General features: G+C 38.3%; 1 protein-coding gene across 1 annotated transcript in view; it reads left to right on the top strand.

Annotated features, from left to right (window-relative positions):
* LOC146479357 (uncharacterized) overlaps positions 1-13,892 on the top strand; it is a 44,782-nt gene that overhangs the window by 21,248 nt on the left and 9,642 nt on the right. The window contains exons 10-15 of the mRNA XM_085110873.1: positions 89-463; positions 869-1,243; positions 1,648-2,022; positions 6,648-8,411; positions 8,545-8,655; positions 13,618-13,731. Of these exons, the coding sequence (XP_084966999.1) occupies positions 89-463; positions 869-1,243; positions 1,648-2,022; positions 6,648-8,411; positions 8,545-8,655; positions 13,618-13,731 (3,114 nt within the window). The remainder of the gene's footprint in view (positions 1-88; positions 464-868; positions 1,244-1,647; positions 2,023-6,647; positions 8,412-8,544; positions 8,656-13,617; positions 13,732-13,892) is intronic.

Raw genomic sequence — 13,892 nt, forward strand, 5'->3', positions numbered from 1 at the left:
TGGGTACACGAATAGTAAGCTATCTTTAGTTGTTAGTGACTTTTAAAAAGAAAAAAACTAAGATACAATCTATTCTCGTAATATTTAGAAACACCGGCTGAAAAGAAGTTTGAAGCAACAATCAGAGTGAATGGCACATATTTACCTGGTTACAGCAACCTTAATTCAAATGATTCCCTTATCTTTATCGGGGAATTTCAATTCAAATTGAATTCCTTCTTACGTCCGAGGCTGTCCAACTTTAAAGGTGTCAACGTTCTGGCGCTCGCAAATGGAAGCGTATTGGTACGTTTTGAGATTGTGGTTTACATACCGTCGAATGCGACAGTTGGTAACATAATCCAGGCATTGACAGAAGGAAATGGGACAAGTGCCCTGGGATTCGTGCTGATAGGAGATATCAATGTTACGGCAGTGCAATCTGAGTCATCCACTGTAGTTCCCACACCATCTACAGGAACAGGTACAAATGTTGTTTAACTCTTTCTCTTTAGGAGAGCATGTATGAGAGCATGTATTTCATCTAAATAAGTCAATTTTTTTTATTTACTATAAGTAATAAGAAGATTTCAAATGTTGGTCTTGTACTATCCCTGAGACCTTATTTTATTTTACGTATAAATTCTTAGTCTTAAAAATAAATTTTAAAGGATAAGAACCTAATTTAGATTGTAGGCTTTACTAACCGGTTATTGTTTTAAGGGTGTCTAAATTAGAAATTTTAGCCTAACAGGTCCTTAAAATGAATGTTTTATGAAGTATTATCAGACATTATTTTGCTGGGTACACGAATAGTAAGCTATCTTTAGTTGTTAATGACTTTTAAAAAGAAAAAAACTAAGATACAATCTATTCTCGTAATATTTAGAAACACCGGCTGAAAAGAAGTTTGAAGCAACAATCAGAGTGAATGGCACATATTTACCTGGTTACAGCAACCTTAATTCAAATGATTCCCTTATCTTTATCGGGGAATTTCAATTCAAATTGAATTCCTTCTTACGTCCGAGGCTGTCCAACTTTAAAGGTGTCAACGTTCTGGCGCTCGCAAATGGAAGCGTATTGGTACGTTTTGAGATTGTGGTTTACATACCGTCGAATGCGACAGTTGGTAACATAATCCAGGCATTGACAGAAGGAAATGGGACAAGTGCCCTGGGATTCGTGCTGATAGGAGATATCAATGTTACGGCAGTGCAATCTGAGTCATCCACTGTAGTTCCCACACCATCTACAGGAACAGGTACAAATGTTGTTTAACTCTTTCTCTTTAGGAGAGCATGTATGAGAGCATGTATTTCATCTAAATAAGTCAATTTTTTTATTTACTATAAGTAATAAGAAGATTTCAAATGTTGGCCTTGTACTATCCCTGAGACCTTATTTTATTTTACGTATAAATTCTTAGTCTTAAAAATAAACTTTAAAGGATAAGAACCTAATTTAGATTGTAGGCTTTACTAACCGGTTATTGTTTTAAGGGTGTCTAAATTAGAAATTTTAGCCTAACAGGTCCTTAAAATGAATGTTTTATGAAGTATTATCAGACATTATTTTGCTGGGTACACGAATAGTAAGCTATCTTTAGTTGTTAGTGACTTTTAAAAAGAAAAAAACTAAGATACAATCTATTCTCGTAATATTTAGAAACACCGGCTGAAAAGAAGTTTGAAGCAACAATCAGAGTGAATGGCACATATTTACCTGGTTACAGCAACCTTAATTCAAATGATTCCCTTATCTTTATCGGGGAATTTCAATTCAAATTGAATTCCTTCTTACGTCCGAGGCTGTCCAACTTTAAAGGTGTCAACGTTCTGGCGCTCGCAAATGGAAGCGTATTGGTACGTTTTGAGATTGTGGTTTACATACCGTCGAATGCGACAGTTGGTAACATAATCCAGGCATTGACAGAAGGAAATGGGACAAGTGCCCTGGGATTCGTGCTGATAGGAGATATCAATGTTACGGCAGTGCAATCTGAGTCATCCACTGTAGTTCCCACACCATCTACAGGAACAGGTACAAATGTTGTTTAACTCTTTCTCGTTAGGAGAGCATGTATGAGAGCACTCGCCTCCCACCAATGTGGCCCGAGACTCGGCGTCATATGTAGGATGAGTTTGGTGCTGATCCTTGTTTTTTCTCCGGGTTCTTCACGTTGCCCTCTCTCCTCGAAAATCAACAGTCGTAAAAGATCTAGACTGTAAGTGTGACCCTCGTTAAACAAAGTTTCAAAAACTCATTAATAATTCAAAAGTCCATTGGGCTATGAAATGGTCGATAAGACATCACGTGCAGTACTGGTTTTAAAATCCGATAAAACCTACTTATTATTGGTATGCGGTGTTTAATGTTTTTCTCCTATGCTAATTTCCAACGTTCTCAAAAGGGTCAGGAATGTTTTGAAGCCGTTCAAAAAACTCGCAGCACGTGTTTTATCGGGTCTAAAAGCCATGGGCTGCGTCTGGTGGTTTTAAATCCCGATAAAACACTGCTGCTCGTGTTTTAAACATTACTTAATAGAAAGGTTCAACTGTACTCTCGCAATTGCGAAGGCAGATCCCTCAATTTCCAGAAGATCAAAAACCCTGATATTATTTTTAATTGAATAAAATCTTTTTTTTATGTTTAACTTAAGTCTTTAATGTTCAGCAAAACAATACAATACACCCTATTCACAAATGGTTGATGCGCGGGAAAAAACTGGCACTAGGCATCAAAACGAGGCGTTTTAGGATAAACAAAAAATAATTTGCCTGCGAGTACAAGCTCAAAGAGAGACTATTTAGCTGATAAGCTCTTAAACAGTAAGTTTTTGAGATCGCTGGGTTTATTCCGAACGAGAGAGGTCTAGTGTTTCTTGGTTCGTTTCTTGTAGCAATCGCAAATGCAAAATAGACAATCACGGAAACAAATCGGTTAGAGTTTTTGTTTCCGAAGTATTCAACTTTCGAGCGCAGATGGATAGAGATACTACAGAAGTTTGTTTGGTATGTCTTTCGGGATCCGAAAGTAAGACAGGTCTTGAAGGAAACAAAATAAACATACAAAAGGATGCATTTCTAACGAGAGTTGCGTGATCAACTTCGTATCGGACGTTCCGAGCGCAAGAGAGACTACAACCATTTGTCTAAAACCGCTATAATATCAAGAAAAAAAAAATACGAAGACGACAACGAAAAGACGTGAAGGACTGGAGAGAAACGGCTCGACGAATAATTTAAAAAGAAGCCAACAGGTGAACCAAGACTTGTCTGTTTCGATTAATTTATATTGTAGCCGCAGTGTAAACAACAAGCAGAGAATGCAGTCCCCTCAAAATTCATAATTTGTTAAATCAATCAAGTCATCAAAATCCAACTGTTTAATAATGGAACAAGCTCAGAAGGAACATTTCTTCCCTGAATGAGAAAATTGTATTCCGTGAAACAGGGACTAGAGAACACAGCATTGTGGCTTTTTAACCGGCATTTCGGTTAAAATCATTAAAGATTTGCATACTTAATTAGGTAATTTGTCAGAATTAGCTTATCGTATTTCGCTTTACACTGGGTTCCTAAACTTGCCATTTCACGTAATGCAGTTACAATATAATGCATTAGAGAGTGACATTCCTGAATTTCCTTGCAGGATCGTTTTCTTAAAATTGATACCTTACTTCCAGTAGTTCCTCTTGACTTTGGTAACTGCTACATTTTCAATGACTAAGACTTGCATGAATCTTGGCCAATCTTGCGATGCATGATATCTTTTTTATTTCGGGGAAAAAGCGCCTAAAATGTACCGAAATATTTAAGTCTTGGCTCACATATTGCTTCCTTAGTTAAACTTTTCTTTCAGTGGCTTCCCTCCACCTCCTTTTGTTTTCGTTCTTTAGGCATTAGAGCTGTTCACAATAGTAGGAGTCGGTTTTTGTAGCTTTTTTGATTGGAACTTCCGAGTAGTAATCACCACGCAACCCTCTTTGGAACTGCGTCCGTGTGTAGATTCGTTTTCTTTCTTTCGAAACCTGTTTTGATTCCCTTTCCAAAAAATACATTGAATAAACCTTCGTGGCTCCTGCTAGAGTGAAGATCTTTTTAACAACTTTTCATATTTTCTGTAGACATTACACTCGAAGGTTTGAAACAAAGAATCTATCTCCTTTTTTCCCCTGAGTGTCTAGTTTGCATTTGAGATTGCTACAAGAAGCCAACCAATAAATAATAAACACTAGAACTTGAACTCGTTCGGACTTAGTGATCAGAAAAACTCAATTTTTAGAAGCTCAGCACTTATGGACCCTCTAGAAGCTTACATTCGCTGGAAATTGTTTTTGTTTATCCTAAAACGCCTCGTTTTGATGCGTAGTGCCAGTCTTTTCCGCGCGTGTCCGCCATTTGTGAATACGGTGTATGCAATTTATTTTTCTCAATACACAGATACATGTAGATACATAAACAATGACTATAACTAACTAGGGTAATAATTAAAAATAAATACAATATCGTGTTTACTTATCATACGTTAGAGCCTAGAGGCTAAATAAACCGCTGAGTTTATTGTTGAAAAAGGTAATGTTATTGCAGGAAGTTCTTTAAGGCCTAAAAAAATAACAATCGTATTTAAGGCGATCAATAAGTTTATTTAGGTCATCCATGCTTATTATTCTTACAAATCTTTAACAGGCATAAAACGATGTTGCATTAAAAGGGCCGTACAGGAAAATTTCAAAAACGTCTTGCCATATTTTCCCCTGTAGCCAACAGTGAATGCAATAACGTTTCGCATATTATAAGTAAGTAACGGTTTGTGGACATTTTTCTCTCTAATCTCTTTTTAACATAGAAGGACAACTTTTCATTCTCCTTAAAATAACTCGTCAGCCAACTGGAATTCCGCCCCTACCCTGCAAAAATGCTGGAAGACAGAGAGGAGCCACGTCATAGAGGGTGTTTTCAGTGGAACCCCGCAGATAATAAATAAGAACAAAATTATAGTAAATAACGAATATAAAAATTACAAAAAGGTTGACGGGAAAAGTGAAAAATTTATATAAAAAAATAAGCTAATAAATTAGAAATTACCTGGTAACCTTTTTTTTTTAAGTTACAAAGGATAATTTCTAACTAGGGTTTACAATCAGTTGGTTCAAAAATGTTCTCCGTTTTGCGAATATAATTTTTAATACTGTAAACTATTAAATAACCAAAATGTTCTTCATATTACCCGACAGGCTATTTCATTGGGAAATTTTTTGAAACATGAAACGTTTTTAGCCCCAGGATTAGGGAAAGCGATCATACGGATTGACGTCTTTAAAGTAAGAATTCAGTCGATAATTTCAATTAAACTCTTATAGATTTAAATCAAGCAATGCAACCTTCTTCGTTCATGCTTTGTTATACGACTCTCTGAACAGCTCTGGCTCTGTCATCGCTGTAGCGGCCTTATTGAGAGGTTAGATCCTTTTTGGTCGAGATTTAGTGTTCGTTGTCCGCATTAATTATGGAGGGTTCGTATTATAGAGCTTTTTTGAAAAGATAATATACGGGAATTTTGCCACAACAGACACGTTGCCGGTATTAAAAAAGTGTCCGGAAGGAGAGCTTCGACTGTATTAGATCTATCACTAACCTGGAGGATATATAGTACGCCCACTGATTCTGTTAATTGAAGTTCGATACCATGATGACGATATCTATGATGACGTTACATGATATGATGAGCGAATGACATCATCAGTCCAATCAGTTGTCGTCAGGAATTTCTTCATTTTTGTCAATGATGCCAGAAAACCGCTAAAATTCATCCAAAAGCTAAGTGATTAACAGACACAAAAGGAAACTAGAATGTGTTAAAAATGTAAACGTAACCTAGTATACGGTGCTGTAGAAGAATGTCTGTAGTGGACACAGAAGTAGGAAAATCTAAAACAGTTATGTGAGCGTGCCGAATCGGGAAATTGATGATCCTAGTTCCTTGAACAGTGTAATATCACACAAAAATAATCGATAATAAATTTTACCCGAAGTTAAATTGTTTGGTGGCTCTTAAAGGCAGTTAAAGATATCTATTCGAATTCGAGTTACGTTTGAGTTGTGAGTTTAGTATAGACAAGCCAAGGGTTAGTGTTATCTATCCAGGTACAACTTTCAGCGGTTGCCGTTCAGATTTTAATAAGATAACATGACAAAGAGGACAAGCCAAAAAAATTGTTTTTTTTTTTACCAGTATTCTCGCAATGCACTTCTTTAAACCGTTTGGTCGATTTTGGAATCACGCTTCTTCAAAACGTTTTTATCCGAATTCGATAATTCGTTTTAGTTTAGATGGACCTAGCCTGCGTAGCTGGCGGTATTGTAGGCGCGCGCGAAAGAAAGTTTTGGCTCCCCATTCTCCTCGCGGCTTCGCTGTTCGCTTCTAACGGCTCCGCCGCCAAAACTTTTTAATTCGCGCGCGCCTACAATACCGCCAGCTACGCAGGCTAAAATGGACCATATCATCACTATAATAACCGTCATTAGTCTCAATCCAAACATTACGATCCATAAAAATTTCACAACCACACATTAAAATGCCTAAGACTGGACAAATGAAACATTTAGGAAATGTGATGACGACAAGTTAGTTACATTTTTCATTACTTTTTATTTATAACCCAGCATCCATATCTCCAAGTGTGTCCACTAGTGTTTTCGTCTCCACCCCGCCTTCTCCACCTCTGTCTACACGTGTGTCGGCATCAACCTCTACCAGTTCCAGTGCTAGTGTTTCCTCCTCCGCTCCTCCACCACTTGGGGCTACAAGAGTGTCGGCATCAACCTCTACCAGTTCCAGTGCTAGTGTTTCCTCCTTCGCTCCTCCTCCACCTGTGACTACAAGTGTGTCGGCATCAACCTCTACCAGTGCCAGTGCTAGTGTTTTGTCCTCCACTCCTCCTCCACCTGTGACTACAAGTGTGTCGGCATCAACCTCTACCAGTTCCAGTGCTAGTGTTTCCTCCTCCGCTCCTCCTCCACCTGTGACTACAAGTGTGTCAGCATCAACCTCTACCAGTACCAGTGCTAGTGTTTCCTCCTCCGCTCCTCCTCCACCTGTGACTACAAGTGTGTCGGCATCAACCTCTACCAGTGCCAGTGCTAGTGTTTCCTCCTCCACTCCTCCTCCACCTGTGACTACAAGTGTGTCGGCATCAACCTCTACCAGTGCCAGTGCTAGTGTTTCCTCCTTTACTCCTCCTCCACCTGTGACTACAAGTGTGTCAGCATCAACCTCTACCAGTTCCAGTGTTAGTGTTTCCTCCTTCACTCCTTCTCCACCTGTGACTACAAGTGTGTCGGCATCATCCTCTACCAGTGCCAGTGCTAGTGTTTCCTCCTCCGCTCCTCCTCCACCTGTGACTACAAGTGTGTCGACATCAACCTCTACCAGTGCCAGTGCTAGTGTTTCTTCCTCCACTCCTCCTCCACCTGTGACTACAAGTGTGTCGGCATCAACCTCTACCAGTTCCAGTGCTAATGTTTCCTCCTCCACTCCTCCTCCACCTGTGACTACAAGTGTGTCGGCATCAACCTCTACCAGTTCCAGTGCTAGTGTTTCTTCCTCCAGTCCTCCTCCACCTGTGACTACAAGTGTGTCAGCATCAACCTCTACCAGTACCAGTGCTAGTGTTTCCTCCTCCACTCCTCCTCCACCTGTGACTACAAGTGTGTCAGCATCAACCTCTACCAGTGCCAGTGCTAGTGTTTCCTCCTCCAGTCCTTCTGCACCTGTGTCTACAACTGTGTCGGCATCAACCTCTACCAGTGCCAGTGCTAGTTCCAGTGTTAGTGTTTCCTCCTCCACTCCGCCTCCACTCCCACCTGTGTCTACAAGTGTGTCGGCATCAACCTCTACCAGTGCCAGTGCTAGTTCCAGTGCTAGTGTTTCCTCGTCCACTCCGCCTCCACCTCCACCTCCACCTGTGTCTACATCAACCTCTACCAGTGCCAGTGCTAGTTCCAGTGCTAGTGTTTCCTCGTCCACTCCGCCTCCACCTCCACCTGTGTCTACAAGTGCAAGTGTGTCGGCGTCAACCTCTGCGAGCGTCTCGCCAAGTGTCTCAGACTCTCCATCCACCAGCATCTCAACAACTGTCTCGGCTTCCACATCCAATAGCGTTTCCCCAAGAGTCTCAATTAGCAAATCGGCGTCAAGCTCTGTTAGTGTTTTGCCAAGTGTGTCCTCTTCGGCGTCGTCCAGTTTCTCAACCTTTTCTTCTACTTCGACATCCTCTAGCCTGTCGTCAATTCAGTCTTTATCCTCATCTCCTAGTCAATCACTGTCAGCTTCGATCAATCCTTCATCCTCAACCCAAACGGTATTCTCTTCTAGTTTACCGAGCTGTCCGCCTGGATTTTCTCTGAAGGGATTGGTCTGTCTAGAAAGTAAGCCTTTTGTTTTTGGGGGAATTACTTACACCTCTAGATATTTTCTTTGTTATTTCCTTGTTGTGCCTTGCCCATTTTTAACTTATAATGAAGTATAGTGAGTCTATTCATATGTTTATCATTTCTTTAGTAAATGAATGCGAAAATGTCAATTGTTCTGGAAGAGGAAATTGTACAGACCGAAGAAATGATTTCTTTTGTTGGTGTAATGAGGACTTCACTGGAAAGCTGTGTGAACAAGGTGAGTCACTTTGACTTTAATGTGTTTAAATATAAATTTTGCCTGGTTAATGTAAGGGCTCTACTAGATTAAGCGTCGGACTGAATATGTTTAGCGTGAAGAATACCGCAATTGGAATTTTAGCCTTTGACGTAAAGCTACTTTCGGAAGGATTAACATCACCTTAAGGTGATTCCGCTGAAAAAGAAGGAGTATTTAAAATTGTCTAAGACTTGGTCCAGTTCATGACTATGTTATGAGCATTACAAAAATGCAATAAAAAAATGGGGGTCGCCGTGCTCGTTTTTGTGCAACCTGGATGACTATTATATTAAATAGATGACCCACGAGGTTTATATTAGGAAAGCTAGTAATCAGAAAAGGAAACTATCATTTCTAGAAAAAATAATTTCTTGCATTAAAATATCGAAGCAGTTCAACAAAATTTCCTTTAATCTTACACAACAAACTATTTTCATTGAACTGGAATTAAGATTATGAAAGAAATTAAAGATTTTGCTGCGTGTGCACGTAAGCAGCACTACCTAACTACGTGCTTTTTAAAGCATTCAAATAAAAATATCTCAAAGTAGAGTATTAAACTTTTCTTTAAATCGTAATATATAGTGGTCAACCGTATGACATTTTAATTGATGCATTAAAAAATGGGGGTCACCGAGCTCGTTTAGAAAAAAAAGGACCATTTATTTTCCTGCCAAGCTTAACCTCAAGGAAATCCCGTAATGTTGTGCGTGCGCGCGCTCGTGCGCGCGCTAAATGACGCGAAAAATTATGCGCAGCAAGGATGCGCAATGCAATTCAATGGAATCACCTTAATGGCAAACGTTAATTGACAGCAATAGCTACCTGAACATAACTTTCCTGCGTTTTACAACTTTTATTTGGGGTTGGCATTAACCTCCGAAGTGATGATTCTTTGTTTTGGGACACCAACATGGCCGCCCTGACGTCATGTGAAAACACTCTATTGCTTTTATATCATATCATATCATATCATATCATATCATATCATATCATATCATATCATATCATATCATATCATATCATATCATATTTAACAATTATTCACCTAAGTGGAGGTAAATATCCATCACTTTCATCGACACTGAAGTGAATAATTGTTTTAGTATATACCACATTAGCTCAATAACTAGTGGACCAAACGATTATTTTACTTCTGACAATATACCGACAAATGGTGTTTTAAAATTTTTGAAAAATGTCGCGCGGCACGCGTTAAGCGATTTCTTATTGTAGAAAGTTCCGTCTCGCTTTCTTGCAGACAAATAAAATTTTTGGAGACAGTTGTTTAGTCCCTGCGGTGTCACTTCTTCAATTTTTCTGTGAAATTTGTCTTGTTGTTGAAACCATGCTTAACAAATAAAGAAGCCTCGACTGTGCTCTGTTCTGTTGTAAAGCACGCAGGAAGCGGCTAAAGCACGAAAGAAGTGTAGGGGGAAACACGAGACGTAGTCGAGTGTTTCTCCCTACTTCTTGAGTGCTTTAGCCGCTTCCTAAGTGCTTTACAACAGAACAGAGCACAGCCGAGGCTTCTTTATTTGTTTTATGATAAAGAATTGTGTTATTTCCCCACGCATTCACCCTCATTTTCAAAACCAACTTCGTTTTCCGAACGAACAGATCTGGCGTCAGCGTGCATCTGTACTCTGATAAAGCACGCTAAAATAAGCCAATCACAATCCTTGTAGATTGTTTCAAATGATTTGATTGGTTGAACAACACGAAAGCTGACAGACATGTCAAAACAAGGCATCAAAGTTTACAATCTTTGCTCACTTCGAATGTAACACCAGTAGCGTCAGCGCTTCTTCATTTTTCCCTTTTAAAAATCAGGATGGAAAAGTTAAATGTTCATTGACATCAGGTGGATTTGTGGCTCGTGAAAATCTGGACGTCATCAACATGGCAATTCGAAAACAAACTGCTTTAAAGCTTGCGGCCGGTAATAAACCAACTGCTGCGCTGTGTTTTGTAAATGAATAACAGTCGAATTCACGAGAGCAAGAGGAGTGCTCGAACTGTTGACACCGTTAGGAAAAGGGCTGCTGTGACTGCTGTGGCTTCCCACTCAATGCTCCAGAGAGGATATCTGAACAAGCTGTAAGTTGTTCACTCGAAGGGCGAGCGTTGTAATTTCCGAGGGTTGCTTCACTGCGGTGAGCGGAGGTGGCCATGATGCGGCGTAATAGAACTTGCACCAAAAATGTAAGGATCTTGTAAGCTTATATATTTTTGTATTCGTTAGCTAATTAAATTTTCAGTTCTCTCAAGTTTTTGTTTGATCTTTTTGTACGAGAATGTAGCTAACGAGCGTTTACGGGACCTTTTAACACTTGTTTAAGCTTGTGTCATTTTTACATCTTTCGTTCTAAAACTTGAGCTGTCCAATTTATGCTATCTTTGGTGTTTATCGTCTCTGCCTTCGATGTAATTTCGACCATCTCGTCGGTTGACATGTTTGCAAATCTCTGTTTGTGTATATTTCTACTTGGCTCTGTGTTTTAGTCGCTAACTTCTTCGGAAACTTCACTTTCAATCACCGTGTTATTTGTACTGTTTTTTTTTCCACCTTGTATGCGCACAGGATGGTTTATGTCCAGCTCGTTTCCTTTTTCTAGGTTATAAAAGACGTCTGGATCAAAAAACTATAATGGTAATAAATAAATAAAACCGAGAGAGAAGTCCAGGAATTTCACAAACGGGTTGATGGCGTGACACCGTTGCTCCGTGCATCTGTACTCTGATAAAGCACGCTGTTTCAACCAATCAGCGCGCGCGTTATATCGAAATTTTATTATAATTAAAAATATTAGATGATTCATTGTTTTCATTGTAATTTTAGTACTCGGTAGTTTTCGTAAACAAGGGATTGTATTTTCATTTTTCGCCTTAGAATATGTGGTTGAAAAAATTAAATGAGTTACCATTTAATGCCGTCAAACCAAACTTTGTTACCATTTATGTATTTTTTTAACAGCCGCCTCGTTTTTCGAAATAATTTCCTCTTAAGTAACCGTGGCGAAAGGGGAAGCCATCTTGTTTCTCTTCGGCTGCTCGGAGGTGAATAGTACTTGGATAATGACCTCAGAGCTAGCCAATCAGCGCGCGCGAAAAGTACTATTCACTTGTGTGGTATATATTAATATATTATATTACATTATATTATATCATAGTATATTTAACAATTATTCCACGAGCGCGCGTTGGATATGAGATGATAGATAGCCAACGAGGCGCGTAGCGCCGAGTTGGCTATAATCATCTCATATCCAACAAGCGCAAGTGGAATAATTGTTTTATTAAAAACAACCGAGAAATATTGCTAGATCTTACTGATTTCGCAGTGCAAGAACGACCAGAAGGTAATTTAATGGTCGCCATTTCTCGGCCATGGTATAATTGCTCATATACCATGGCCGCTAAGCCAATCAAATCCCTCGAATTGCATTATACAATGATGCAGTTTTTAATAATATAGTATATCATATCATATCATATCATATCATATCATATCATATCATATCATATCATATCATATCATATCATATCATATCATATCATATCATATCATATCATATCATATTATATTATATTATATTATATTATATTATATCATATTATATTATATTATATTATATTATATTATATTATATTATATTATATTATATTAATATTATCTCCTTAAGGGGAGACTAACTTAAATGGACTATTGTTGCTATGGAAAGTTCCTAATTGTCACATCTTGGACACCCTATCTTTCACAGATAAGTTATTTGAACAATTTTTTTTTATTTGCAAGGTGCGAAACGTGACGTATTAGTTTTTTTCGATATTTAAATTTTTATAGAAGTTATGACGTTATGTGGAAAAATCTGGAACTTCCCCGTTTTCTTCGAGTTTTAGGGATTTTTTTTCTCTGCCACATTGTTAGGGACTGGCGCTAATTACAAGCGTGTGATAAAATCTATCTGTTCACCCTTATACATTTTACCAATAACGCGCCATGAAACGCTGCAAAACAGAGTATAACAAAATGCCAGCGCTGAAAATCGCCAAGCAACAGCCCTTATTCTGTAGTTAATTTAGCCCCCCCCCCCCCTAACAATTGCAAGTGGTTAAGATTTGTATAGATATAAAAGTAGAGAATTCTTTGAGGAGTTGAAACAGATTTTTCGTCTTATATTTTACTATACGTTGGGCTGCAACTATCCGATTGTGCAGTAAAATTAGGTCACATCTTCTTTTACAACTGTTCTTCACTTTTATATTGACGACGTCCTGAAAATAAGACCTAAAATATGCACAATAGAATACGCTATGCACGTACTTCATTCCATGATACTTGATGGATAATGTTTTTACATTGCTCGATCATTGCCGTTCAAGCTAGTCTCATCCAGGCTTTTTTCTTGTGCTGTGGTTCGGCAGACTTTGATGCGTTTTCGATCAAGAACGGTGACTTCTTATTCCAAGGTATTTTTGCGCGGTTTATGAATGTGGGGAAAAGATCTTAACAAGTTTTATTCACTCATTTATCATAGATTATTTAAGTTAAAAATTGGAGAAAAAGCCATTCATTATGTATTTTAGCGCTTTTTGCAAATATTGTTGAATAATTTTCTTTAATTAGTTAAAGTAGGCACCGTCCTTAAAAGATAACAAAACCAAATGGTGTGTATCAGTGTCAGTACAAATAAAACGACCGTTTGTGACGAATTTCCGGGACATGTCGCTCGCTGATAAAGATTTTGACTTAAATACATAATTCAACACGGTATAAAGATACACCTCTGTTTCTATTCTATTCTTACTTACTATTATTGTTTTTTTTTATTGTTATTTGAATAAGGGTGAATAAATTAACTTGAACTTGAACTTAGCTGCACCAACTTAAGGCACAAGGTACAAGTGTGTATAATGTCTCCTGTTCTTTAATTTCAGATGTCGATGCGTGTTCTCCGAATCCTTGTTTTAATAGTGGAACCTGTTCAAAGACAGGTAGTACATTTGAATGCGAGTGCTCCCAAGAATTTCAAGGAACAAAGTGTGGAGAAAGTAAGATAAAGTAAACTTAATTGCGCTTTTAATTTTTTGCGGTTGGTTAAGAAAAATTAAAGAGGCAAGGAGAATGCAATTGTATATAACCTAAAGATAAATTGATAGAGAGCTCACACACTTACCCATTCCTTTATATCAATTAATGAGTTTGATCAGAT

This window comes from Pavona decussata, unplaced genomic scaffold (assembly GCF_977016875.1).
Source record: "Pavona decussata unplaced genomic scaffold, jaPavDecu1.1 SCAFFOLD_59, whole genome shotgun sequence".
Taxonomy (NCBI): Eukaryota; Metazoa; Cnidaria; class Anthozoa; order Scleractinia; family Agariciidae; genus Pavona; species Pavona decussata.